The sequence below is a fragment of the Astatotilapia calliptera genome, chromosome 12 (genome assembly GCF_900246225.1).
Source record: "Astatotilapia calliptera chromosome 12, fAstCal1.2, whole genome shotgun sequence".
NCBI lineage: Eukaryota > Metazoa > Chordata > Actinopteri > Cichliformes > Cichlidae > Astatotilapia > Astatotilapia calliptera.
In genome coordinates, this window is record NC_039313.1 from 12,298,275 (window position 1) to 12,325,448 (window position 27,174).

At 40.5% G+C, this 27,174-nt stretch overlaps 2 protein-coding genes across 3 annotated transcripts; both read left to right on the forward strand.

Annotated features, from left to right (window-relative positions):
- Positions 1-6,764: 6,764 nt before the first annotated feature.
- On the forward strand, positions 6,765-16,231 carry lzts3b (leucine zipper, putative tumor suppressor family member 3b). Of its 2 annotated transcripts, none has more exons than XM_026186188.1 (7): positions 6,765-7,021; positions 7,949-8,419; positions 8,512-8,679; positions 9,194-9,322; positions 9,755-9,946; positions 11,076-11,306; positions 13,135-16,231. In XM_026186188.1, the coding sequence occupies exons 1-7, from the start codon at positions 6,794-6,796 to the stop codon at positions 14,221-14,223; spliced, it is 2,508 nt and encodes an 835-aa protein (XP_026041973.1). In that variant the 5' UTR covers positions 6,765-6,793; the 3' UTR covers positions 14,224-16,231. The 2 variants fall into 2 exon arrangements, with proteins under 2 accessions (XP_026041973.1, XP_026041975.1); XM_026186190.1 differs by having other exon boundaries at positions 7,949-8,032.
- A 2,751-nt stretch (positions 16,232-18,982) lies between these two features.
- ubox5 (U-box domain containing 5) lies at positions 18,983-26,683 on the forward strand. The gene is made up of 7 exons (XM_026186196.1): positions 18,983-19,141; positions 21,662-21,725; positions 22,403-22,504; positions 23,527-24,263; positions 24,380-24,999; positions 25,279-25,461; positions 26,160-26,683. Exons 2-7 carry the CDS (start codon positions 21,672-21,674, stop codon positions 26,378-26,380), a joined length of 1,917 nt encoding a protein of 638 aa, XP_026041981.1. The 5' UTR covers positions 18,983-19,141; positions 21,662-21,671; the 3' UTR covers positions 26,381-26,683.
- Positions 26,684-27,174: the final 491 nt, after the last annotated feature.

A 27,174-nucleotide genomic window follows, 5' to 3' on the forward strand; every position in this document is an offset into this window, starting at 1 on the left:
AGAACATGGAGTGAGAGCCGACATACCCTGGACAGGCCACCACATATTCACAGCTATAGCCCATTTAAAATCAGTTAACCTAAAGTCTATGTCTTTGGATTGTGGAATGAAGACAGAGAAGGAGAACTCCACAAAGAAAGGCCCCAGTTGGTCTGGTGGATTCAAACCCACAACCTTTTTAACGTGTTAATCATTGCACCATAACCCAACATTAGCAGACAAAAAAAACTGCATATAATTCTTAATTTGACCTCTAAAAATCTAATGTGGACTCTGTATCATCTTCTTCTTCTTTAACAACCTAAAAATGCAGTGTTAAAGTGCTAAAAGTTACATTTTAATGTGTTAATAGTAATCTAAGGAAGTTCATTTGTATCTCACAGGTTATTACCTCTTGTTTGCAAAGATATTAACATGTCTTTATTTTTTCTGGGGTTTGACATTAATGCCTTCTTTTGAGTCAGGTGACCGGTATAACAAAGGAAAAGTAAAGGGAGACAGCAGAGAAATAAAATGCATAAAATTAAGTTAAGTAAACATTAGCGCATCGTGGTGGCTAAAGGAAGAACATGCCTCAGTTGAAAGCAATGGTGCTCTCAGCTTGCAGCTGTATTGCAGCTGCGAGATTGAGTGCAAGTGAAAAAGTAAACACTACTGCCCCCTCATGGAAAATGAAGCAAATACAAGAGCACTGGGATGTTTTTCTTTAGAGATTTGACATTTCAAGGTAAGATTCTACTATCCTGCATGAGTAAGATTGGTAAGTGAGCATATGACATCAAAGGCCAACACTATACTATAAGTATCCGTAGCGCCAACTAACCTAAGTGTCTTAAATTCACTAGATAATTACTTTAGATACTTACTTAATTATTTACTACCTGTACACACATCTACACGTGGTGTGGTAAGCTTGCAGTTGTTGATTAAATTAACTTATTGCCTATTTGTCGGTCACAGCAGGCATTTTAGACAAAGACGCAACCAGTCGTAATAAGGATGTGGTGAATTTATTTAGTGGAGCTTCACCTGCCACAACAAGTCAAGGCATAACATGCAAAAAAGGGGAAAAAAATCAAATTGCTTTCAGGTACACAGAGTGGCCACTTTTTGGAGTTTTGAATTCTCTCTGTATGATTTGTGCCTCCAATCCTCTAGAGGAAGCACTGGGGCTCTTTTTCTAAACATCTGTACCTTTAAGGAGAAGCATGAGCAAGAAAACATAATGTTTTTGACCATTGTGTGAAAATACAGAAAAACAGCTCGTCGGTGAAACTTCTAAACTAAGAAAATTAAGATGAAAAAATTCATATGCATGCACATGCAGACTGCTGGTGGAGTTTGTCAAAACCAAACAAAGGGATGTTCTTTTTTAACTCCACACATAAAAAGCAAATGTCAGCCTAAATGATTCTGTGGCAACTTTTGTGCTAATGTGCAAACAAGCATAATCCAAAACTAGAAGAATTTCAGGCAGGTTCATTCTATTATTCTGATAATATTATACTAATAAGTCTGCAGTTACTTCATTCAGGATGTAACAGAAATCTGGGGATTTATTACCTTATACTGGATATTTGTTAGTTCATGAATGACCAGCATTAATGAATTGTTTTGGGATTCTATATGGAGTTTAGTTAAAAAAAAATTTAGCATTATCTTTCATCGTCAGTTTGTAGAAAGCACAGGAAGCACGGGACGACTGGCCATCCTACCTATCAGGAAAAATATCTTAATCACAAACTCTACTGCTGTGGTTTCAGTAAAACTATTTTATGTCTAATATACATTAGCAATTTTCACCTCTCCTGGTTGTCTCCTGGGTGGAGTACAAGGCAAAAGAAACAACTTAAGGTATTCACGTGAGATAGATAGGGCATAAAATTGCTACTAGTTGGTCTCACTGGGTTAGTGTTATTGTTATTTTTCATGAAGTCTTGCTCTTCGTCCATCTTCTTCCTCTTATCCAATTCAGTATTGCAGGGGGGCTGGTGCCTATCCCATCTGGCATATGGCAAGAGGTAGGGTAGACCCTGGACAAGTCACCAACACACAGAGACAGACATCCATTCACACTCACATTCACATTTAGAGACACCACTTAACCTAACCCTGTCCTCCTGAGAAGGAAAAAAAGGATCTTCCCATTGAACTTGTGTGTGTGTGTGTGTGTGTGTGTGTGTGTGTGTGTGTGTGTGTGTGTGTGTGTGTGTGTGTGTGTGTGTGTGTGTGTGTGTGTGTGTTCCTGCCTCTTTGGAGCTCAAAGAGGCCACCCAAATGCATGAGATATCAACAGAAGGCCAGGAATGTCCTCTATTTAGTAGATCAGGACTTATTAAGGTTACTCAGATAATTCAAAAGATATAGGTCAAAAACAAATGTCCATTACAGAGGACATACATGAATGAGCTGGTTCTCAGGAGGCTGTGTTTGGACTTTGGGAAAAAGTCAGAGAACTCTCAAACAAACATGGGAAGAAAAAAGCCCCACACAGCAAGACCCCAGGCCGGATTTGAACCCAGGGCCACATCACCAAGGTGCCCCAAGTCCTGCTGTATGTCTGTAAATTACAAAAGTGAAAAGATGTAGCCCGGGGCAATTATTTTGGCTGTATGTTTTATTTTAGATGACTCTTATCTAAAATCTCTGGTTCTAGTTTGTTCTAGGCACATTTTCCACAATAAACATTACTGATTTTGATTTACAGCTCACTGCTCTGTTTCTTCACAATCTAATACACTGCATCCCAGGCAGACAGACGAAAATAGTGACTGGCTGGAGATCATAGAGAAGGAAAAGCTGGAGAATCAGATATTTGATTCAGACACTGGTAGATACCAAAACAGAGCAAAAAGAAGCAGACAGAGACAAACCCGCAAATGAATGATCCTTTTGTTCTGCATCATCAGGCTACAGGGCAGCTTCTTATATATGTAACATATAAATATATGGGGAAAGATGTGTCAGTGTTGAGTATGTTGCATTGCCAAAAAAAAAAATCACGTGTCCTTTGTTTCATATGCGTTATGATTATGAAGATTAAGCTGACATTTACCATCCATCCATCCATCCATCCATCCATCCATCCATCCATCCATCCGAGGAACTGTCCAGCATATAATACCTCTATAGGTTTTTCCCGGGGGAGAGCACTGGATGAGTGCCAAAAGGGGGCGTTTGTATCGTGCAGCCGGAGGGGCGGGACCAAAGGTGGGTGTGTGTCTCTCAGCTGATGCGCGTATCAACCGACCGACTCCATCATCAGCATCCGACGCTGACAGCGGTCGAAGACAGCATCCTTAATATTACCGAGCCACGGCATCAACGCGGAATAATTCAGAGCCCGACCGACCAGGACTGACGTCTCTGTCTTTTGACATTATTGTTTGTTGGGGCTGCCATCTTACAAAACCGCCAAGCTGCAAAATAGTGAGTAGCCTTTGATGATGGACCGCCAGGATGCTACAATCGGTAAATCAAAGCCACTGCATGATACGTCGTCAATGTCAATGATGATCTGCATTTTAATCTCGATTCATTTTTCCCAGCCAGCGAGGGTCGTGCGCTTGTGTTTTGGCACAGGCCTAGCAAGTAATTGTTTGGGAGCGCAGTCGATTCAGGGCTTGATGCGGATGCTGCTAAAGCCGCCCTTGCCGCCCAGGGATGCAGAGAAAACGGAGAGAGGGAGTCGTGAGGGGAGGGGAATGAGGCAGAGCAGCAGACAGATAGGCAGTGTATTTTACTACTACTACTATTCACCCAAGTGGAAGTAAACCTCTAGTAAATGGCCTGAGAAAGGGAAGTGCATTGCTTGACTGCGCCCTTATCTATCTATCTATCGATCGATCGATCTTTCTACTGTATGATTTTGGTTGATGTAAAAATATCCTGAATCCTACTTTGCGATTCAGAGTAGTGGGTGGCTGCAGATTATACACATATAAACATAGCTTATGTAGGCCATATCAAGGCTTCTGTGTTCTTATCCTTCTCTACAGAGTGTATGCTCCTCAGAGTTCCCTGTTTATTTGGCAAACCAAGCTAAAAAAATGAATGCACTCTGTTATATCAGTTTTGTGATATATTCTGCTTTCTTAGATTCAGTTTTAGATGTTGGTTCGGTTTTGTGGCTGGTTTTGTTTTCAGGGTTGTTGAATTTTATCTTTGGCCTGTACTAGACAAAATAAGTAAACTGCTAACAGGCCACAAAGAGATTCAAGTGGCACTCACCCATGGTCCCAGGTTGGACTCAGATGGTAATGTTGTTATGTTTAGCATTAGGGTTTCCACTGAGAGATGTGTGTAACATGTAGTCTTCTTTCGCCGAAAGGGACTCATAAAATGAATAGAAACCACAATCATTGCAGTGCAGTTCAGGTCACTTCAAAATAACATCTTTCATATATGTGCTTTTCTTAAAACTGTTTTAGAGACATGTCAATTCCACTTTATGGTAATTTCATTATAGTTTGTGTTGCTGCTGAATTGTACACCATCGCCCTTCTTTTATTGTAGAAATAGTAGAAACTGACTGTGACTACAGTAAATGGGAAGGGTATTTACAGGCCTCTCTGATAGACTGGAGTCCTAATTGCATAACATGCAAAAAAGAAAAAAAAAACACATTTACCTTGGAGTATTTAAGATGTATTATTGGTGGATGATTGCAAATAAATTTGCTGTTAATCAAATATTCAACAGCCTGAGCTGTTGCACTGTTTGCCCGGTGGATAAACCAGGCTTAAGTATAGTGATGTAGGTCCGCAGAAGTAAAAACTACATCTTCTACAATGATGCAAAGTTATTCCAGAGCTGATATCCAACTGCTTTAATTGGGTGTACCTAATAAACTGGCCACATTAACAGGAATACACTTTGTGCAAAGTTTACACAGTCCTGCAATAAGAACATTTTTGCAGCAGTTTTGATGTTGAGATTCCAAAATAAAGATGTTGGAGATAAGTTGACAAGTGGTGATATTTGTGTTGGTTTGTGCCACACTACAGATGTTCTCAATGTTCTCAACAGGTCCTTTTCCTGTTTACATGCTCCAAAATGTACTGAGCATAACATCATTAGCTTTATACCCAATGAATTCCATATAAGCCCAGTTTGGATGCTGTGATTTTTCTCAGATGCCCACTATAGAAAATAACCTTCTATACAATGCACTGGTTACCATCTATATGTGTGATTAGTGTTTACAGTATTTCTACACAGCTCCACCCTAAACCCACTCTATCTGGATTTCTGTGATTCCTGGTGTTTCATTTCTATCACAGTTGCTTAGAAAGAGGTCTGACAGGAAAGTATAATAGACCACAAACATCATCACATGTACATGTCAAGTTCTTTTATAGTTTTTTTTAATGGGTTAAGTGAGATGTTGTTTTATGTTGCAATATTGTTCCATTATTTTTATACATTGTGTAGGAGTGATGTCTGAGGAGGAAGCAAAGGGAAAAAATCAGGGAATGAAACTACATCTATCTGATGCAAAGCAAACAAAAAAGAATAATTGTGAGCTTTCCTCAAAAAAAGAGGCTGTGATTGTTGCAGGGCTGGGGTTTTTTTTGCACTGTATTCCTGGATTTGTGACCATAGAAAAAGGGAAAACAAACAAGCTAACAAAACAAACAAACAATAGACACATACCCTCATCCTCCAGCTCAGTGATGCTAATGGACACCAAATCTGCATAGTCCGTGTTTTGTATTGGACTGGTATAAGTGACCTGTTCACACTATATCTTATAACTTATGAACATAAACAAAAAAGTCTGAAATTAGTTTGAGAATTTTCACTTTTACTTAGAACATGTTTACAGAGATTAGTGTTGTGATTTCATCATCAAGCTGGAGAAAGTCTTATTTTTATGTTTTATTTTTTCCCTCACTATGCACAGAGTTGTCCAGACTTATCTATCTGACCCTTTTCATTTTTATCATGGTGGGAGGACCACGCTGCCCCTGTATGTGGGCTGGAATCTCTTCTGCAGTTGTTATTGTATAACTAGTCATTATGCAATTACAATATTGTATAACTCCTTTCGTTTTTCTGTGTTCCTCTAGTGTGTGTGCCCCCACTACCTGCATTAGGTTGTGATGACCCACACTACTTCCAAATGTATCTGTGACCCTCCCCAATCCTGACTCCTAACCTCTAATCCTGACCTTTGACCCCCACTATGGGCAGTGTTGGCAGTGGGGTGGCAGGAGAGCAGGAGTTTGCCATGAAGTCTGTGGGCACGAGGACCACCCTGCCCCGAGCACCTCCTCTCTCTCGCCGTTGCCCTGCTGATCGCAGCTGCAGCGCAGAGCGGCTGCCACGCCCCCCGGCGACTATATCAGACGGGACGGCCTCTAGCGATGAACGAGGGAGTGTTAGTATCGGGACTGGGACCTGTACCGGGACTGACCGACCCACCGAAACAGCCTCCTCCACCAACACTGAATGCACCATGACAGCCCCGTCCAACAACAACCAGTTGGACTGTGGCAACGGAGCGGGCAGGAGGGAGTGGGAGAGGCAGCGTGAGAGGGGGAGAGACAGGGACCGGGACCGAGACTGGGACCGGGAGAGGTTAGAGAGGGAACGAGAGAGGGAGAGGAACCGGGAGAGGGAGCGGGAAAGAGTGGAGAGGGAGAGGCTGGAACGTGAGAGGGAACGCGAGAGGGAGCGAGCCAGAGAGCGGGAACGAGAGAGGATTGAAAGGGAGAAGATAGAAAGGGAGAGAGAGCGCGAGAGAGAGAGGGAGAGGGAGCGAGAAAGAGAGAGGCTGGAGAACGAGAGGATGGAAAGAGAGCGAGAGAGGGAAATGCAGGCTGCAGGTTTAGATGTTTGTGGGAACATTGTGGGTCGAGGGGCCAGTGAGAAGAGCAGTGTTGGGATGAGCCAACACCAGCACAGAGAGATGGCAGCCGTCAGAGCCGACAGCGAGAACAATCCAGCCGGCCATAACCACAACCCTCCAAACCACAACCCGCCCAAGATCATGCCTGTGTCAGGAAAACTTGAACAGGTACTTCACACACAGCAGGTCAGCACCTTCAGAGAGGGATTCAAAACAAATCTATTGGGTTACAAGTTAGCAAGAACGGGAAATTATATTTATTTTTGTGACTCTTCTGGAGCTTTTTCCCGCAGAACATTTGTGCATTTCACACAGCTTTAAATTGTTAGCCGAATGTAAATTATTGCAATGAATCACTCTGAGGAGAAAGTTTTAAACACCACTGATTTACATGATACTCTTATATTAAGACTATAAAACATTAGATTTCATTTTTTCCAAGTATGTTTTAACTCAAACTTCCTTTTTTTTCTCATTATTTTATTAAGAAACAGTGTAAACAGTTCATCTTTTCTATGTTGTTTTCCAAAATCTTCAGAATAAAGCACCATCTTTCCACAAACTGTTTCTTTGCTGAGGTTTTTGTGGAGAGCTACTAACACAAAGCAATTTTTTTTTTTAAAGATGGCAACTTTATTTGGATGTCAAAGATTATTGAAGCTGTATATTAACGTTCACACGCAATAACTTTTAAAAAGCATGAGCTCTGTAAAATGATCTCGTGTTTTTCGTGAGATCTGCTTAGGCTGCTGCCCCCATGACCTGGTCCCGGATAAGCGGAAGATGATGGATGGATGGAGATCTGTAAAAACAGATAGTTATAGTAACCATCAAAAACATATACTTGAGGAATATAATGCATGCCACGTGAAAAATGAGTATTAGTAGGAAGAAATAAATTCAAAAACTATTGTTTTAAGTGGTTTTAAATACATAAAACTTTACATAATATCAGGTTCAGCATTCAAATACATAATATCATCATTTTATTGCTGAAATTTGTACTTTGTTTTACTTTTGTCTGTAAACTGTAGCTCATATGGCTCACATTTTTTTTGACTGTCATTCTTCTGTCCCTCTTCTTGTCTTTCACAGGCAATGCAGAACAACTCAGGCCTTGTGCGTCCTTCTGCATTCAAGCCAGTGGTGCCCAAGAGCTTCCACTCCATGCAGAATCTGGTAGGCCAGGCAGGAGGGGCTGGAAATGAGGGAAAGCATGAGGGAAGGAGTGAAGGGTTCAGCGAGGGCAGAGTAGGCAGGAGAGGCAGGGATGGAGGAGGAGGTGAGTCAGGAGAGGTCCCAGAAGCCCTGCTCCTTGATCAGGACAGCCCAGTGAGGGTTAGCAGAAGTGATGGAGGGGGAACTGGTAATGAAGTGGTTCAGGGAGGCATGTCCGATTCAGGGAGAAACTCCCTGACCAGTCTGCCCACCTACACGGGCTCAGGGTCTGGTTGTGGACCCCCAGCAGTCCTGGGGCCTCTCAGTGCTTCTACCAGCCACATCAACAGATTGGGCATGGTTGGAGCCGCTGCAGGCCTAGAGAAGCTGGAGAAGCCTGGCTACCAGGTGCAGCCATCATCCATGCTTGCTTTGTCTAAGACTAAATGGGCCCTGCTCTTATCATATTTGATGTACCGTGATGTGTTTCTCACCTTCAGAATGGGATCAGCGCCTCAGACAGCGGCCGGTCCTCCTCAGGAAAGAGCTCTTCGTCCTATCAGAGGCTGAGCCACCTGAGTGACGCTCCAGCACCTCTACGCCCCTCTCCCTCCTCGGATGACATCATCCAGGACCTCGAGGATCGCTTGTGGGAGAAAGAGCAAGAGGTCAGAGCCCGCTCAAAAATATCTGACACATGTTAGCATTTAAAGGGCCATTTCACCTCAGACATGAGTTTGTTTTGATTTACAATCTCAGATTTCTTTTCCAAAAGGGCTACCACACCAGTACATTTGAGATTAATGACATTTGAATTTTTGTACACAGAACATTGTAATTAAAAACATAGAGAAAAGACGTGAGATCATTCCTTTGCTTTAATCAAATGTGACTTAGGTTGGCCCATTGTATTTGGATGAAACTAAACTGTATCATTCCCAAACTGTTAATAATTATTATTATTATTATTTACCCTATAAATAATGTGATATAATTGATGCAACAATGTGAACATGGCCACATAGGTGAAAATTGTAAAGATTAAGATTTGGATTTGCTTTAAACACCTGAGAATTAAATCTGTCACATTTTACAAATACTACATTCCTCACACATAAAGTTTACTGCCTTCCTACAGTCTGATAGAGTTTCCACTTCCATATGCTGCTTTCCTTTCATCAGGTGCAGCATATGCGCAGAAACCTGGACCAAAGTGAGGCAGCGATCATTCAGGTGTTTGAGGAGAAGCAACGTGTCTGGGAGCGACAGATGGATGAGCTGAGACAAAACTATGCCTCACGTCTGCAGCAGGTGACTTCATTGCAAACTTTCATGCAAAATAATGTTAAGGTGCATTTGCACTTTGTTTTCTTTACTCCAAACGAAAATGATGGAAAGTTTATTAAAGAAATTCTCTGTCAGATTAGTAAGACTACAGAAATTGCATTATATGAAAATGTATTAGGATAGGTTCAAGTGATGGTTATAAAAGAATTTCTATTACAGTTTAAAAACCTTTAGAAAAGCTACATGTGAAGTAGATGTAAGCTTTTAAATGGTTAATATGGCACTCAAGAAATAAGAAAATATAGCTAAAATCCAGTATATTATAAAAAGCATTTAAACACTATACATGTTCTAAACTTTCATAGCTTAATGTATCAGCGTATGTTATTAACTTGTCTAATCATACACTGGTCTTCCAAGTGTAGATATGTTCAAAGCTTGCATTTTCATCTGCAGGTTACCCGTCGTGCTCAGCGTTCCCAGACTGCCCTGCAGGCCCAGATAACCCGTCTGTCCCAGGACAAAAGGAGGCTCCAGGAGGAGATGGCGGCTCTGTTGGCCCAGAGAGAGGAGCTGGAGAGAAAATGTTTGGATTACAGGAAGGAGCAGGCTGACATCTTGCCTCGTCTGGAGGAGACCAAATGGGAGGTGAGATGCGAGGACATGTCGAGATGTTGGGATTGATGAGTACTCAGAATATGTGCTGTGTAATTTTAAAAGTGGTCAAACAGGTTGTGATTCTTTATTTAAAAAATAAGACTTTTTTCTGAAGGAAAAGCACATGTTGACGCCTTGTGTTTGATTTTAAAAGAGGGATTATTGCTTATTCTGTGAAAATCTACTTAAGTGATCTACATAGAATATTGACTTATCAAATTATTATTTTTAAACTACTGGGTGAGGTGATAAGAAAGAAAACTGTCGCCAAATATGTTCAAAGTATGAAGGTCACAAATATTTTGTCCCCAAACTGAAATGAAAAATGGTTCAACCTGTTGCAAAAGAACCAAGGAAACCTTCATATAATAGTAACTGAGCACCAAGATAAAGGCATATCGCAGCCTGAATACAACATTTTTATCAGTGAAAGTTTACCAAAAGGCATTTTGACCAGTCTCAATAATTTAAAAGGAATACCTTTTGGACAGCTAAGACAAATTAAGGTCCTTGGATTAAGTCACATTAGCTGTAAAAGTCCCCACTATGCTGATTTATAAGTTGTGTGATGAGGTGTCTTGATGAACACGAAATCAGAGTTGTCAATCACAGATCATGGCTTCATCAAACAGTGCTGCTCTCCAGAGACCTGGTATGAGTCTTGATCTTTATGGAAAACAGTGTAAAGTTACAGTTTGGAGAAGGTACAGCTGAACTTCAGAGCAGTTTTCTCAGACAGTCAAACCATCAGATAGTAAGTATGGAACGCCCATTAAGTGCCACAGAAAGCATTTGATTGGACAGTTAATCTCAAAAGGGTGCAGTACACTCTGTTAGGTTAAAGGTTTCAGTATTTTTGGCGATGCTATTTTGCAATGCAAGTGCTGATGCAGAGGTGTTTTAAGTTCTGTTTATATTTGTTTGTCGGTTAGCAGGACTACATCAAAAACCAAAAGTCATTAAAGTTAGAAAATTGGACCACAGCACTTTCTTGTATTAGTTCAAATAAATGTTTACACAGAAAATCAAATGCGGGACGTCTTTTTCTTTTTTTTAATTGAAGTTTTGCATGTATGCAATCTGTCAAAATACCTCTCACTGTCTAACCTTCCTGTGGCAGGTGTGCCAGAAAGCAGGAGAGATCTCCTTGCTGAAGCAGCAGCTGAGGGAAAGTCAGGCTGAAGTGACCCAGCGAGCTGGAGAGATGGTGGCCCTGAGAGGCCAGCTAAAGGAGCTCAATGCCCAGCTGAGGGAACGGGAGGAGGTCATGCTGGGCCTGAAGGACTCCTACAGCAGCAAGAGTGTGGAGCTGGAGAAGTGTGAGGGAGAGCTGAGGAGGACTCTGTCTGAGGTAGGTTTTCAGTCACACCTGAGGACTAAACAATAACGATTACAAATAACAGAAAGCAAAATCATATGAATACTTTATATTAGATTAGATTAGATGAAACTTTATTAATCCCTCGGGTGGGTTCCTCCAGGAAATTCAGTTTCCAGTAGCACAGCACCGACAGAAGTTGCATGTTACAGATACAATAAGGGGAATGAGAGTAAGGATATAAGCATAAATATACCATATATACATATATAAATACAGAATATATAATATGGATAAATAGGATTGCACATTTGAGTGAATATATTGCACAGTGATTATTGCAAATGGTAAATGGCCTGTATTTGTATAGCGCTTTACTTAGTCCCTACGGACCCCAAAGTGCTTTACACTACATTCAGTCATCCACCCATTCACACACACATTCACACACTGGTGATGGCAAGCTACATTACCATCAAGTCGAATATAAGAAAAAAATATTGCAAATATTGCACAGTGTAAAAAAACACTACAGCTGAGATGTTCCTGCCCTCCTTTGTCCCCCTGTTACCCCTCCAGTGAGGAGTTAAACAGTCTGACTGTGTGACAAAGGATTTTTTAAGTCTGTTGCTTTTTGACTTTCTGGAGAAGCAACCTGTCGCTGAATAGGCTCCTCTGATTGTTTACGACCGTGTGCAGAGGATGCCCAGCATTGTCCATAATGTCCAGCAGTTTCTTTAATGTCCTTTTCTCTGCCACTGTCACCAGAGTATATAAACATATAAATCAATCATTCATTAATATATTACATAAAAAATAATAGTAGCTGATTAAACTGAATTGGTCTCATAAAATATGCCATAGCTTCCCCTGTATAAAAAATTCAGCACAGTCATATTTAATATATTAGTTGCAATATGTTCGTAAGGGTTTGTAATTGAATTAATGAGTCCAACACTGGTTCAGTGTACCTGCTGAAGCTCTGACACCAAACAGCACAGATGGATATTCAGAATTTTATGCACATAAATGTAATCAAGATTCAAGATTACTGAATCAAGATTCACTTAATCTCAGACAAGATATCAAACTACAGATGAAAGTTCGTCTATGCGGCTAAATATATTTACAAGATAAATTTAAGTGTTCATTTTAATTAATATGTATTGCATTCTCTATATAAATATAAACATATATATAAACAATAAGCAAAATGTCATAATTAGATCATTATCCAGGCCTTTGATAACATACTTCCCATTCTTTACATTTACTGCCATCATTATGTGATGCCAGCATGAGCTTTCTATGTTACTGTAAAATAATAATAAAACATTATCTCATGACCCGTGGCCCACTTGTTTGGTGCAGGTTGAAAATTAAGACAATCGAAACAATCGAAGCCCAGATTTTGCATTTGGTGGAGACAGCTGGCTGCTTCAGGGTCCACAAAAAGTGCAACACGGTGCCGCTCGCACTCCGAAGCAGTCGGGAAACAATTTACAACAAGTGAGATTGCCGGATTGGGATGTTTACCACCAAATCTAGATTGTTGTGTGTTTAATCCTCAAAATCCTTTGGAGGGATTTCAAAAACTTGGCAAGGAGACTAGGACAAATTGGGGATTGGGCAACATTATATATAACAGCTGCAACATTTTTTTCCTTTTGTGCTGAATGAGCTCGTAATCAGCTTACACACATAGAGTAAAATGTCTGTGTACCTTGGTTATTTTTTAGTTAAGGAGGCGTGTTTACATTTTTTTGAAATAAAACATATACATGTGTCCTATGCTAAAGCACACATAGATTGAGTTCAAATAAGGTTTCCTATAATAGCTGTTACCTTTTCCTTTCTGCAGGTAACCATCCTTAGAGAGAAGCTGGGTGTATTTGAAGCGGAGGTGCTAAGTTTAAAACGGGCTCTGAGTGAAGTGAGCAGAGGGGCAGAAGTTGTTGTGAGCCCTAACTTGGCTGCTGCAGGGCTGCTGCCTCCATGGGGAGGTGTCCACTGCCCACGAAACCCAAATGAGCCCTCAACAAACTCCCTCACCCCCACGTCTGACACCCTGCTAAGCCTTCAGAGTGATGAAGCCAAAGCCCAAAGGCAGGAAGCTCAGAGACAAGAGAGGCAACAACGCGAAGAAGCTCAGTGGCGTGACGTGCAGCAACGGCAAGACCCGCACGTTCCGCAGGACCTTCAGATGCGTCAGGATGCCCAAATCCGACCAGAGGCCCAACTCCGCCAGGAGGCACAGCTGCGCCAAGAGGCTCACCTGCGTCATGAAGCCCAGATCCGTCAAGAGGTCCAACTACGCCAAGAAGCGCAGCTGCGTCAAGAAGCACAGCTCCGTCAGGAGGCCCAACTTCGTCATGAGGCTCAAATGCGTCAAGAGGCCCAGCTACGTCACGAGTCCCAACTCTGCCAGGATGGTCACCAGCCACAGAGGGTCCAGGAGGGTCACTGGGATGAAGCGGGGGAGCTGCGTAGGCAGCTAGAGCAGTTGCAGGCTGCATTACGGCTGGAGCGACAGCAACGGGAACGTCAGGCCCTCAACTTCGACCAGGAGCGCCACACCTGGCAGGACGAGAAGGAGCGGGTTTTGAAATACCAGGCACAGCTGCAGCTCAGCTATGTGGAAACACTGCAGAAGAACCAGGCCTTGGAAAAACGTATGAGCCAGCTGGGAGCTAAACAAACCACAACCACCACCACCACCACTGTTACCACTATCACAACTACTTCCCCCACCTCCTCTAATTCTCCACCTCCGCCTCCACCAGCTCTCTCATCTCTGTCTCCTCAGCCTCTGCCGTCTCTCTCTGGCCCTATCGCCCTCACCCTCTCTCCACCTTGTGAAGACCAAAAGGGCCCTCCTTCCCTCCACCAGCTTGCGCCTCCCTGGGCAGGACCCTCACGCCTGGAGAGGATCGAGTCAACTGAGATATAGAGACACCTCCATGGAGGAAATTCTCCATTTCGCACCATTCACAGTGACCAAGGCCTCTCACACAAAGCCACTTCAGCATACAGTAGAAAAACAATTCAGTCTACAATAGAATAAACCAGTACAGTCTGACATACTTTTCAAAGCAACCATAGACACAAAGCAGCAACAGGAGCCGACTGTTAAAATGCAACAAGAACAAAGTCATCTCAACAGGATCTTAACAACACGAATCATTATCGATGATATTTTCAAGCTCCTAAGCAGCCTTTCTATCACTAGTTGCTAATTGCAGCATCCAACATAATCAGTGTTCATGAAAAGTGTGCCACGCTAACGGATGGCAGCAAAACAAAATATTAAATGACGGTGTTTAGATTACAGCGCTAAAACACGAGTCATTTAATGCCAATGCTAGAAAAGGACCAAGACAATCAGGGATATTGTCAGAAACGATCAACAGGAATATAATGTGGTATTTATTCATTGTAAGTCTGTGTCACTGGTTATGTAAAAGTAGAATTAGTGGTCAGAGTGTGTGATGTTAACATTTTTGGCCAGAGAGCGCCTTACTCCAGTCTTTCCAGCATGTGTATGCTGGGAACAGTTAGTGGTGGGGGGGGGGGGGGAATCAAGTGTGATGATTTCAGCGCTTTAATCGCGACATTAATTATCAGCAAACCAGTCAAACAGAAGTGTGGCTGGACTATTTAATTTGTAATCCCAGCAGTTAGTAACGTCAGCGGTCTCGCAGACTGATTCAGTTTATTTCAAGTCATTTCATGCACAGGGTCCAACACACATGGCCCATTTAAACACATTATTAAGACCAACAGAGTTTATATTTTCTACAAATTGAATTTAAATAGATATGTTTAGCAGATAATCAGCCCCAAATGCAGGCAGAACAGGTTTCAGGACACAGGAGAACGTGGTTCACCTTCACTCCAGTATTCCTGCGGTGACTAACAATAAACACCAGGGGTCACTGGAGAGCTTTCACCGCTCCGCTAGCAGATGATGTGAATGGAAGCACACAATTTGAATTTGGTTATTATGATAATTGTGTCATTCACAGCCAAGACATCTGTCAAAGCAGTACTTATCCCCAAAGTTAAAATTTTTATAGAATGTATGATAATCTAGAAAGAAATACTTATAATAGTTATAGATTGTACATTTTTGTGTACGAGAGAAAGCGAGAGCGTGTGCGAGCGAGTGCGTGCATGTGTGTAAACATATGAAAGGCTTCAGCTTATGAGATTGAGGATAGAGGGACTAGTGGCAATAGAGCAAGTGAAGATATAATATAAGCAAAGGGGGATTTTCTCTACAGTAACATGTACATCAAAGCTTGTGAGACTTACATTTCAAACTGAGGAGGTGTGTTTATGCTGGAAAGTCTTACTTTCTTCTGTATATTTCGTTTCGATAAAGCAGGGGATAAGGAAGTGAAAAAAAATCAGACGAGTGGAGAGTCTGCCCCTTTAAAGGGAGAATTCAGGCTAACTGCACTATGTAGTTTCCTACACACAAGTTATGATGTACAGTAGACTCAGATGTGAATATCATGGCTTTTATATGTGTTGTTATGCCAGCATACAAAGATGTTGCTCAAGAATATTAACTTATCTCTAAGGTATTATATAGTATTATCATCTTTATTACTGTTATTATATTATGGTGAACTGACAGAGAAAAAAAATATGTGCCATTTGAGCTTTCCTTTATGTGGTTTTTGTTTTTGTTTGTTTTTTAACTGTGTAGATAGCCTATCGGCCTACCATGATGGTGCAATCATAGCAACCCTGTCCAAAAATGATGTTCCTTTTTGATGTAGGTGATAAATGTAGTTACAGTATTGCATTGTTTAGAGAACAAAATGCCACCGATTTTATACATATTTCCAATTTATTGTTTGCATTTATGTTACTAGTACTGCTCTGGCTTGATTCAAACCCACCTCTTTGTTAAATTCAGCAGAACTAATAAAGATATGTGAATAATTCAACCCTTTTAGTTCTTCAGTTGTTCTTATGTTTAAGACTAAACATTTGACTCTGGAAATCAAGTTTGAAAAATCTGACCAAAAGAAATATTTTTATATAATGATATAATGATATATGAAATAATTATTATTACGCTCTGAGTTAGCACCTCAGAGCAAAAAGGCTGCGTGTTTAAATTCAAATTTATCAGGATAAATTTGTATGTGCTCTCTGTCCCTCATTCTGGGTACCCCTGTTTACATCACCATCCACATATATGTATGTTCTAAATTGGCCATAGGTGTGGATGTGAACATAAGCTAGTGTCTGTCTCGCGCCCCAAAGAAAGCTGCTGTCGAGACAGATGATGGGTGGATGGAAGTTGTTACATTGTCTCTTAAAGCAGTGGTTTCCCATTCATTCCCCTCAGATTATTTACAAAGTAGAAGGAGATCAAAAAAAATATCAGTCATTTTTTTTCTTTATACTTCTAAAAACCTCTAAAAAGCATTCAACTTACCGGCCACTTTGTCAGACACACCTGCAATTTAGGCATGCAGGTGCATCCTGAAGATTAAACTGTCCATCAGAATAGGGAAGAAAGGTGACTGAAGTTTGTTGTTTGTAGTAGTCGATCTGGTCTGCCTCCTGCAAAACCTGCTGGGCAACTGCGATTTGCCCACACAAACATCTCTACGGTTTACAGAAAATGGTCTGTAAATCAACCATTCTAAGTAGAAATGCCTTGTGCCAAAGGTCAGAGGAGAATGGCCAGACTGTCTGAAGATAAGAGGAAGGAAACAGCAACTCCAATAACTACTTGTTACAACCAAGGTATACAGAAAAGCATGTCTGAATGCACAATTATCCTTGAAGCAGGTGGAGTACAGCAGCAGAAGACCACAAGTATAACTCATGTGAGCTAAGACTCACCAAAATTCAGTGACAAAAGATTGTAAACTGTTGCCTGGTCAGATGAGTCTCAGTTTCTGCTGTGAATTGTAGATGGTAGAGTCTAGATTTTGTAAACAAGCTAAACATTCTGCCTTGTATCAAATGTTGAGCATTGTTGCAGATTGTGTCCATCCCTTTATCACCACAATGTACCCATTTTCTGATAGCTGCTTTCAGCAGGATAACTTCACAAAGCACATCTCATGTCAAATTGGTTTCTTGAACATGACAATGAGTTCCCTGTACTCAAATGGCCTCAGCAGTCACCAGATGTCAATCCACCTTTGGAATGTGGTGGAATGGGAGATTCACACCAAAGCTGTGGTTCCTGCAGTAATTGCATGATGCCATCATATCATTATGGTCCAAAATCTCTGAGGAATGTTTCCAGCACCTTGTTGAAGCTATACTTTGAAGAATTTCTGCAGTTCTGAAGGCAAAAGGGGGTCCAACCCAATGTTAGCAAAGTGTACCTAATAATATGGCCAGTTAGTATACATTATAGTAAGGCAGTGCATTAATTCGCAGGCTTATTTTTTGTATGTAAGATCTAAATCTGCAACATAAAGCAGACAGCAACTGTCACAGTATATAGAAGCACAATGTGAATGTGCTTAAGTAAAAGCAACTAAGTAATAGAGCCAGTACCCTAAGCTTATAACGTAGAATGTAGATACTATAAGGTGTGAAATTAAATTATGGAAAGGTATAATAGTGAGCAAAAAAAATAACAACCCTCAAACAAAAGAAGTCTGGGTTCATCCCTCTGAACATTATGTATCCAATTGAAATATCCTTGAAATGAAGTAGGCTGCAGCTTTTACAGATGAGCAACTCTGCTGACCTTCATATAGAGGATGCAATATGTGAAAGGGACAAGATGGACACAGAGCACTTTTAGATGGAAAATGCAGAGGCCTTGCCATTATTATTTCATGGATATAAGGTAAAAAAAAAAATAATTAATTACAACATCTCACCATTAGCAGAATAGAATAGAATAGCCCTTTACTGTCATTGTACATGTACAACAAAATTATGGATCAGAGGTCCATACTCAGTTATTGACATTTGTATGTAGAGTTTTCTAATATTTTAGGTTTAAATATAGAAAAATAAGTATCTATGTTATCTATGATTACATTTGCATAATTTTCAAATACTGGAATCTCAGGATCGAAAAAAAATCTTCTCTTTGAAATCTACTTTTAACACACTGGAGTCAAAGGTTTTTCACAGAATATTTTGAATGTCTGTTCATGACCCAACAAATCAGGGAGCACTGTTATTAAACTGAAAACTACCATTTTCCATCTATTTTTAAGGGGAAAAAAATTAATTTAATCAGGACATAAATTATACAAAATAAAGTGTAAATAACACTGGAAGGTTAAATGTATTGTGCCACTGATGTGGATCATTTTTTGCCATGAGGAGAAAAAAGTCACTATGACAAATGACCTTTAAAAATGTACTGGGAAGTTCCACTGATTCTTTACTGGCAGAAAGGTATAGCAAAACAACAAACTTAACTGTGGCAGTGTTTTGAATGTTTTCTACCTGCGTAGGATGTAGTTAGTAACACCTCGAGTAGTTAGTACATTGGATGGATAGCCTGATAGAAGAGTTCGTGGTTGGCAAAAAAAACAAAAAAAGAAAACAACCTCAAACTCAAAAAGAGTGCATAAAAAATTAAAAAGATTGTAATTGTCTGTAGTGGCTTCTTTAAGTACAAACTATGGCAAGAAACACATAAGTATTAATGAACAGGCAGCTAAATCCACTCAAAATCTGCTTACTAATAATGTACTTTGTTGACGAAATTTGAAGTATGTCCCTTACAGCGTGCTGTAGCTCAGCCGGCTAAGCTATGTAGCTGTTTTGTGGCTAATAACAGATCGCTGCTAGTAGCTTTTTTCCTAATGATTAGACACGCAAAATAAAGACTCAAAGCGGGAAAGTGTCAGCAACCAAGCAAAGTGAGTTAATTTTCATTGGTTTAGTTTGCTGTGGAAATGTTAACACTGTCAGTCTCACCCAAGTTTAAATATTAGCTCATTGTTAGCTGTTGGTTAGAATACAGCTGAATTCATAACAGATTTTACATGTAACCAAGTAGTTTTCAGTTACATGTAAAATCTATTTTACAAGTCTATTCTAACCAAAAGCTGCAGCGATACGTTTGACAGTGTCCCTGAAACGATTGCGTTCTTGTTCAGTCATTAATAGCTTTGTATTAAAAATATCCTTAAGTGGTGAAAAAGTGGCGATGTTCTCGGTTTAGTTATTTTCCTACAAGAAACGGAGAGACATTGATTTGTCTGTTTTAGATCATACATTGAAAACAATCAGAATAGTTGTTGATAACTGTTTTTGACTCAGCTATCGGTGAGCTGTTATTAATTCTGATTGTTTCGACTGTCTTAATAATGATTGTACGAGTTGAAGTTATTTATCCACTAAACGTCTGGTCAGAGAGAGAAAAAAAATCATACATCATTATTTATCAGTACCACAGACGTTCAGTTCAAGTCAGTTCCGTTTATAAAGCGCTAAATCAAAACAAAAGTTGTCTTAAGACGCATTGTATTGTAAGATAAAAACCCTGCAATAATACAGAGAAATCAGAGAAAACCCCAACAATCATATGACCCCCTATGAGAAAGGGCTTTGGCGACAGTGGGAAGGAAAACTTCCCGTTTAACAGGAAGAAACCTCAGTGGAACCAGTCAGAATCAGAATACTTGATTAATCTCAGAGAGGGGCAGCCATTTGCCACGACCTGTTGGGGTTGAGTTGATGAACATAGGACAAAAACACGCTGTGGAAGAGAGACAGAGGTTAATAATAATTAATAATTAAATGCAGATAGGTCTATTAACACATAGTGAGTGAAAAAGGTGACTGAAGAAGAAACGCTGAATGTATCATGGAAATCCCCCAGCAGCCTAGACCTGCAGCGTAACTCAAGTTCAAGGTTCTTTATTTGTCACATGCATAGTTATACAAGTATAACACACAGTGAAATGTAACCTGACATGCTCCTTGGCGGGGGGGGGTAGAGGAAGAACATTATATATATATAGTATATACATTAGGTGAATGTGCAGTAGTAGCAGCAAGCAAGCTGGGAGGATAACTAAGGAAGGATTTAGTCACCTGATCCAAACCTAACTATATGCTTTATCAAAAAGGAAAGTTTTAAGCCTAATCTTAATAGTAGAAAGGATGTATGTCTCCCTAATCCAAACTGGAAGCTGGTTCCACAGAAGAGGGGCCTGAAAGCTGAAGGCTGTGTCTCCCATTATAATGTACAGTGATGTAAGACAGAGAAGCCGTTTGATGGAGAAGTATAGAGAAGGTCAAAACGATCTGCACTCATAGTCCACGTGGACTATGATGTTTGGACAAGAGTAAGAGTAGTTATATCAGATTAACAGGTCAGGTTGAGCTGTTTGAAGAGGTAAGGCTGAGATCCTTTGGACATGTGCAGAGGAAGGATAGTGGATACACTGCACAAAGTATGCTGAAGATGGAGCTTCCACAAAGGATGAAAAGAGGAAGACCACAGACAAGGTTCTTGATGTAATAAAATAGCTCATGCAGAGGGTTGGCGTGATAGTGAAGGATGCTAGAGATGGGGTGACATGCAGGCACGTGGTCCAGCATACAACCTCTAAAGCAGGGGTCCCCAATCCCAGTCCACGAGGGCCGATGTCCCTGCAGGTTTTAGATCTCACCCTGGGTCAACACACCTGAATCACATGATTAGTTCATTACCAGGCCTCTGGTAATGAACTTCAAGACAGCTGAGACGGTAATTTATCCATTTAAATCAGCTGTGATGGATCAAGGACACATCTAAAACCTGCAGGGACACTGGCCCTCGTGAACTGGGATTGGGGACCCCTGCTCTAAAGGGAGCAGTTGAAAGAAGATGAAGAAGGAGAAATGTTTGGCTTTCCCTTTAATAAATTAATTAACTGCTAAATCATGTGTCTTATTGTTAACTGACTAATGATTTCAGTCCTATCTTGGAGGCAGTCAGAAATGAATTATTGAATTCAATTGAAATACAGCTCAAACATATGTGCAAATCAGGGTCTTTCCTCTTCATCGTAATAAATACTTACTGTATAATAATATTGTTGGGAATTGCAATGACGTATGACTTTAAATGTTAAATAGCCTGTGCTTAAAGAACAAACACGTCCTGTTGTGCTTATTGTTAGTGCATGCAAAGTTCAGGCTCTTTCGCTAAATGTCCATTTTATGTTATTATAATGAAAAATTAAGCTCAGGTCATTCAACTTAGTGTTAAAAATCGTTATTGAGAGATGATTATGAGATGGAAGTGTAAACACAGCAAATATATGTTTACCTTCTGAGTTGGGGTTCATGAGCTCTATTCACTAAATGGCCCATTTTGCTGTGACCTATAAGTTTTGTGTAAGTGACGTCAGAAAACGTTCATAACTACAAACTGTTTCTCTTTACAGATTGGAGAGTATGGTTGTGAATCTCTGCTTGCCACATTTTCACACGACAGCTCATTGTAACAAGGTGAGATATATTTTATAGACCTGCCACATAAAGGTACCCTCCCCTCCCCTCCTTTCTTTTTTTTATTTAACTATTTTATTTTTTGTTTTTTAAAGTCCGAGAAAAGGCTTGATATGTTTTTAGATAAGCAGTTCAAAGCAGCGCAGACAGACGCAAAATGACACAGGAAGTGGAGGACAGTAATGTAAAAATAAAAATAAATAAAAAACCGGTGGGATAAAGTGCTGTGTGGGAGACTGAATCACAACCGTCCTTGTGTTCTTTTCATTGGTATTTTTTAATCCGATCATGGCTGTCTTTTTCATCACACTCAGAGGATTAAAAAAATGAATGTTATCACCTTCAAGAAAACAGTTTCTTTGTTTTTTTTTACTCCACATGTGCCTTATTTATGTCTTTTACATGGCTTGTTCTCATTTCATATGAGCTTTCCATGTTTAACCTTGTGATGACTCTCTCATGAGCATGTGAGGCATGTGTACTGTAATTGTTTTCAAATTTTCTCATATCTGCTGTCAGTTCGATTCAGTTTTATTTCTATGGTGCTAAATCATGACAGTCGCCTCAAGAAGCAGTCAATCCTACATTACTATAACATAATGTAGCTTTTCTCTGTACATTTTCAATTTCAAGCTTTCCCTGAAAAACACTGACACCAGTTTAATTTTCTTCTCCAGCTGTGTGCAGATGGCTATGATGTCACAAATCTTGTATCAGCTGACCCTGCCCTCCGCAGACGTGGCTTTAAGCTGGAATATTTCCTTCGTCCACCTGTACAGGTAAGATTTCACTGTCATACTTTGGAACTTGACACTCAGCATTTTTTCCTAAAATGTGTATATGTCTCATTAAATAATAGGTACCAGTAGAAGTAGTATTTGGTACTGAAAAAAGTACCACTACCTTTTATTTAAATAATAACCGCTTGAAAACAGGGAATTTGGGGAAAATGTGCAGGTCAGGAAGACACTGAGGAAGAGTAGCTATTCTATCTCATGTATTATATTTTATCTATGGTTTTTTGTTTGTTTTGTCATCTTTTTGACTGTATTTTTGTTTCCAAACATTAATTATGTAGAGTATTATGTTGATGGGGCTGAACACGGATATCCAACTGTAAAGTTTATTTTTATTCTTGTTACAAGCTTAAGATTTGAACCCCTTTAAACCAGAATGCAGTAGGTGTTCTAAAGAGGTCTTAATATGCTTCCTTTTCCTTAAGTCTGTTATATCATCTCTTTTGTTCATTTGAAAGCTGTGCAGGTTATTTTTTTCCTCATAGAAAACACCGCTCACTGACTGAGCACCCAAAGTGTATTTGTAACATAAGCCAAAAATGCAACAAAAGGGTAAAAAGCCAAAAATGGCATTCAAAAGGAAAGTCAGATTTACTAAATGTGCATACACACCTGCATGTATTGTTCCCTTCATGAATCACGCTTCAATAGGAAATGTGTGTTCAGCCTCTTTGTGCATAGAAATCGAGATTAGTAGTTCTTACCATCATGTTTTTCTCTGGCAGCGATGGTACATTTGTATGTTTAAAGCAGTCAGTTTAAACAAAAACTTTCCCACATTGTTGCAATGAACTGTGGTATTCTCCACTGTGGGATGTCATATGATAGTTTAACTTTCCTGAATATGATTTATTTATTTGAGTTTTTATGGAGAACATATCCTGTATTTTGATGAGGATTCATAATGCATTGTAAGAGTCACATTTAAAAAAAAAACTAGGTATGATTATTATAGTAATGTGTTTATATCCATACCTTACACATTTTTCTTCTGTTCCTTCAAGGTGACATTGAAGTTTGGTTTCCAGGTGGAGCTGTGTAGGGTGGATGTTGAGTTGTGGCCCTGGGGTATGGACAGGGGACAGGCTTGCAAGAAACTGGAGATCAGCACCAGTTCTGATCCGTTACCTTCTACAGGCACCAAAGATTTTCCACAAAAGAAACAGATACAGGCGAAAGATCAGAATGCAGCGAATAGACGAGAACTTCGAAACCACGAGAGTAAATCTCAACAGAGTAACAGCCACCAGTGGAGTCTTCAGGCCCAGCAGTGGAGTGAAGTGACTCCAGGTGAGCCTCAGAAAAGAGGCTGCATGTTCAAACATCAGACAAACACGGAATCCAGCAATTCTGAGCCAGAGTTTAAACTGGTGGCTCGTTGCGAACTAAAGGAGGAAACCAAAGTCTGTTTCACACGTTCAAATTTTTGCCCCAGGGCCCCGTTTCTGTCCTCGCCTCCTCCACAACCTGCAAACTGTCTGCAAGAGGAGCTATGGAGCCGAGGTTTGCTCTCGCTCGGGGCTGTGACAAAGCTTCGTGTAACCATGCCTTATGGTGGTGCAGCATCATCTCTGGGGCTGAAATCTTTGACTGTGTGGGGACAACCTGCTCGCAGCTGCTCTGCAGAAGAAGTGGAGAGGATCAAAAAAGTCCACGAGGCCAGTGAAAGACGGCTACAACAGCCTGCATTTTTTGCACCTCCTATCAGACAAAGCAAACAGGGACTGCAAGAACCTCCAAGGTATTTGTGTAATTTCAAAAGTAGTAGAACTAATTATCGGGCTGTCACATCTATACTGTTGGTTTTATAGATTATGTAAGTATTGATGTGTGCCAATATGTCGTTTACTTTGGTAGTCATTCCATCCCAGAAGAATTCCTTGATCCACTCACACAGGAAGTGATGATGCTCCCTATGCTGCTGCCCAGTGGTGTATCAGTGGACAACTCCACTCTGGAAGAGTACCAGAAGAGGGAAGCCACGTGGGGTAGACCCCCAAATGACCCTTTCACCGGTGTACCATTCACTTCAACTTCCCAACCTCTTCCTAACCCCCAACTGAAAAGTCGCATTGACCACTTCCTGTTGCAGAAAGGAATGACGAGGAGGGATGGGATGTTGGGGAGAGGAGTTACAGGAGACAATACACAGGCCTCAAGACTTCTAGCCTCCAAAGTACACGAACATTCTCAGAGCTCTCTGTGCCTCAGTAAAAGCTCAAACAGTGGTGCTGCTGAATATAATGCTGACACCAGAATCACAAACAGGACTGTGAAGATAGAAGATGCAGGGTCAGGACCTTTGTCAGATAATAAAAATCACACATCTGATGCTGAGCCTTTAAGTACAGGTAATAAATCAGCATTAGACAGGAGAAAGAAACGAGATCTAAGTGATATTTCCAAAGAATCCAAGGACACATTGACACCTGAGAGGGAACTCCAAACAAAAAAACTAAAAAGTGATGCAGTTTCTGGTGAGTATAACATGTAAACATACAAACCAGGGGTGTCAAACATAAGGCCCAGGGACCAGAATTGGCCCAATCCAGCCAATTGGATGGCTTTTGGAACATGTAGTTAAACTTCTTTTCTGGAGTTTTACTGGTTTGGCCCATTTAAGATCAAAGTATGTGGACCGACATGTAAAATGAGTTTGACATCCCTGATCTAAACCATATCCATGCCATTTTTTCAGTCTTGATTGTTGACTTCTCTGCTGTCTTCACGTTTGCTTCCTCATTGTGCACCTTCAGTTCCGAGCTGCAGCTCCCACGAGCAGCGTTTATCTGCTAGTCTGGATGAGGCCCTCTTCTCTGCCCTGCAGGGCCGGCCCTCCTTCACTTCAAATTTGCCCCAGAAGCGGGTTAGTCCTGACTCTGAAACGCTGAATACCACCCAACAGCGCCAGAATTCAGGCTTCCTGAGCAGTTCTACAGGTAGGATTTGCACCCTCTGATACATTTGAGTAAATACTATTCCCTAAGTATATGACTGTTGAAATATAATAAAGAAATCTGGTGAAGTTGTTTAGAAATCTTGTTTTTGGTGTAGTCAGTTTTGATTCATGTCAGTTAGAAATAAAACAGAGGTGTGAAACCATACATAGAAATTTTTCCAACCACTTCACTGCTGCTTACCTCTGTTCTGAATAACTCAATTTTGTGTTATTACAGTGGAGAAAAAAATACTGAAAAAACAAACCTTGAGCCTATGTTCAAGTTTAAAGCGCCAGTGAAGTGGGAGAAATGCAAGTGTTCAGTTTTACTTGATACATTTGTAACATAAGAACCAGATGTCTATTGTTTCCCTGCTGATCATTGCCACAAAAGACAAAACAAACATGGTGTTAAATTTCTAGAGTGCTGTCACGCTTTCTCATTCAATGCTTAACCAGAGTTGCATTTACATTCTTTAAATGTTTTTCTGTATTGCTCTCCCTTTGTAAAGCACTCTGAGTGACCTTATATCCAAATCAGTTTGACTTCATTTAAATTGGTTTAATATAATAAGCAGTGCCCCAAATGCTACCTGGCTACAGAACATTGCTTAAAATTTTATGGCAGAAGTATTTAAAGTTTGTTTGAAATTAAGTGAGTATTAAGTGATTCTCCCTCGCCCCATCTTTGCTTAATAGGTGAGAAGATGTGCTCTGCGTGTTCCTGTTCTGTGTCCCTTTACTCCACCTCAGCATCATCCGTCTACCGTCTGAGCTGTGATCACTTGCTCTGCCGCGCCTGCGTGCAGAAGGAAGCCAATCCTCTGAGGTTGGCCACTACATCAACATCCAATCGTATTGTGTGCCCAACCTGCCAACATCCCACCCCACGTGCCCTCATCACACGGGTGCATCACTAACATAGCATAAGAATCCAACCGACACTTACAAATTGAAGACATGATTGTATTCCAGATGTTTAAGTAAAAAGAAAAAATTTGCAACTGGAAATTCAGGATTTTATTTATGGACCGTTAACTTTTCTTGACAGTACCTTATTACCCTTTTTGTAAGCATGACATCTTTACACTGTAAGTCTATTTGTCATGTTATAACTACTGTTTTCACAACCACTCCTGTTAAATTGTCTGTTTCTCATTTGTTGTTTTATTGTATTATTTTGTATATTTTTGCTCACGTGGATTAAAGATACCTCAGATCTAGCAGTGAATTGTATTTCTTCACATCTTCTTACACTCATATTGTCACAATATCAGATCACACAGGCCTGTTTTATTAATCTCCACAGATCAGGAAAGGACATCTCTGAAAGCAAAGACCTTTGCAAATATTGTAAAAAATATAGTGTGGATAAAGTCCTGTTCTTTATCTCCTCCACCCCCTCTTTCTTTCTTTTCATCAAGCGCTGAAGTGTACTTGCAGCCTTGGGTCTGCAGTCTTTGTGTGGCCGCTCTCTACGTGGATGCATTTGACTAGAAAATGTTTGGGCACAGAAGCAGGAGACCAAAAGAATTTAAGTAGAAATTGAGTCCAACCAAGGTTATGTGGTCATTGTGAAGAAGGAGACAGTGTCGTGTTCAGCTGACCTCCTGATGTCATGTGTTCTTTGTCCTTATCTCTGTTCCTTGCCTTGTTTTGCTGTCTTAAATGGGTGAACGCAGGCAGAAGATGGAATAATAAGAACATCCAGACA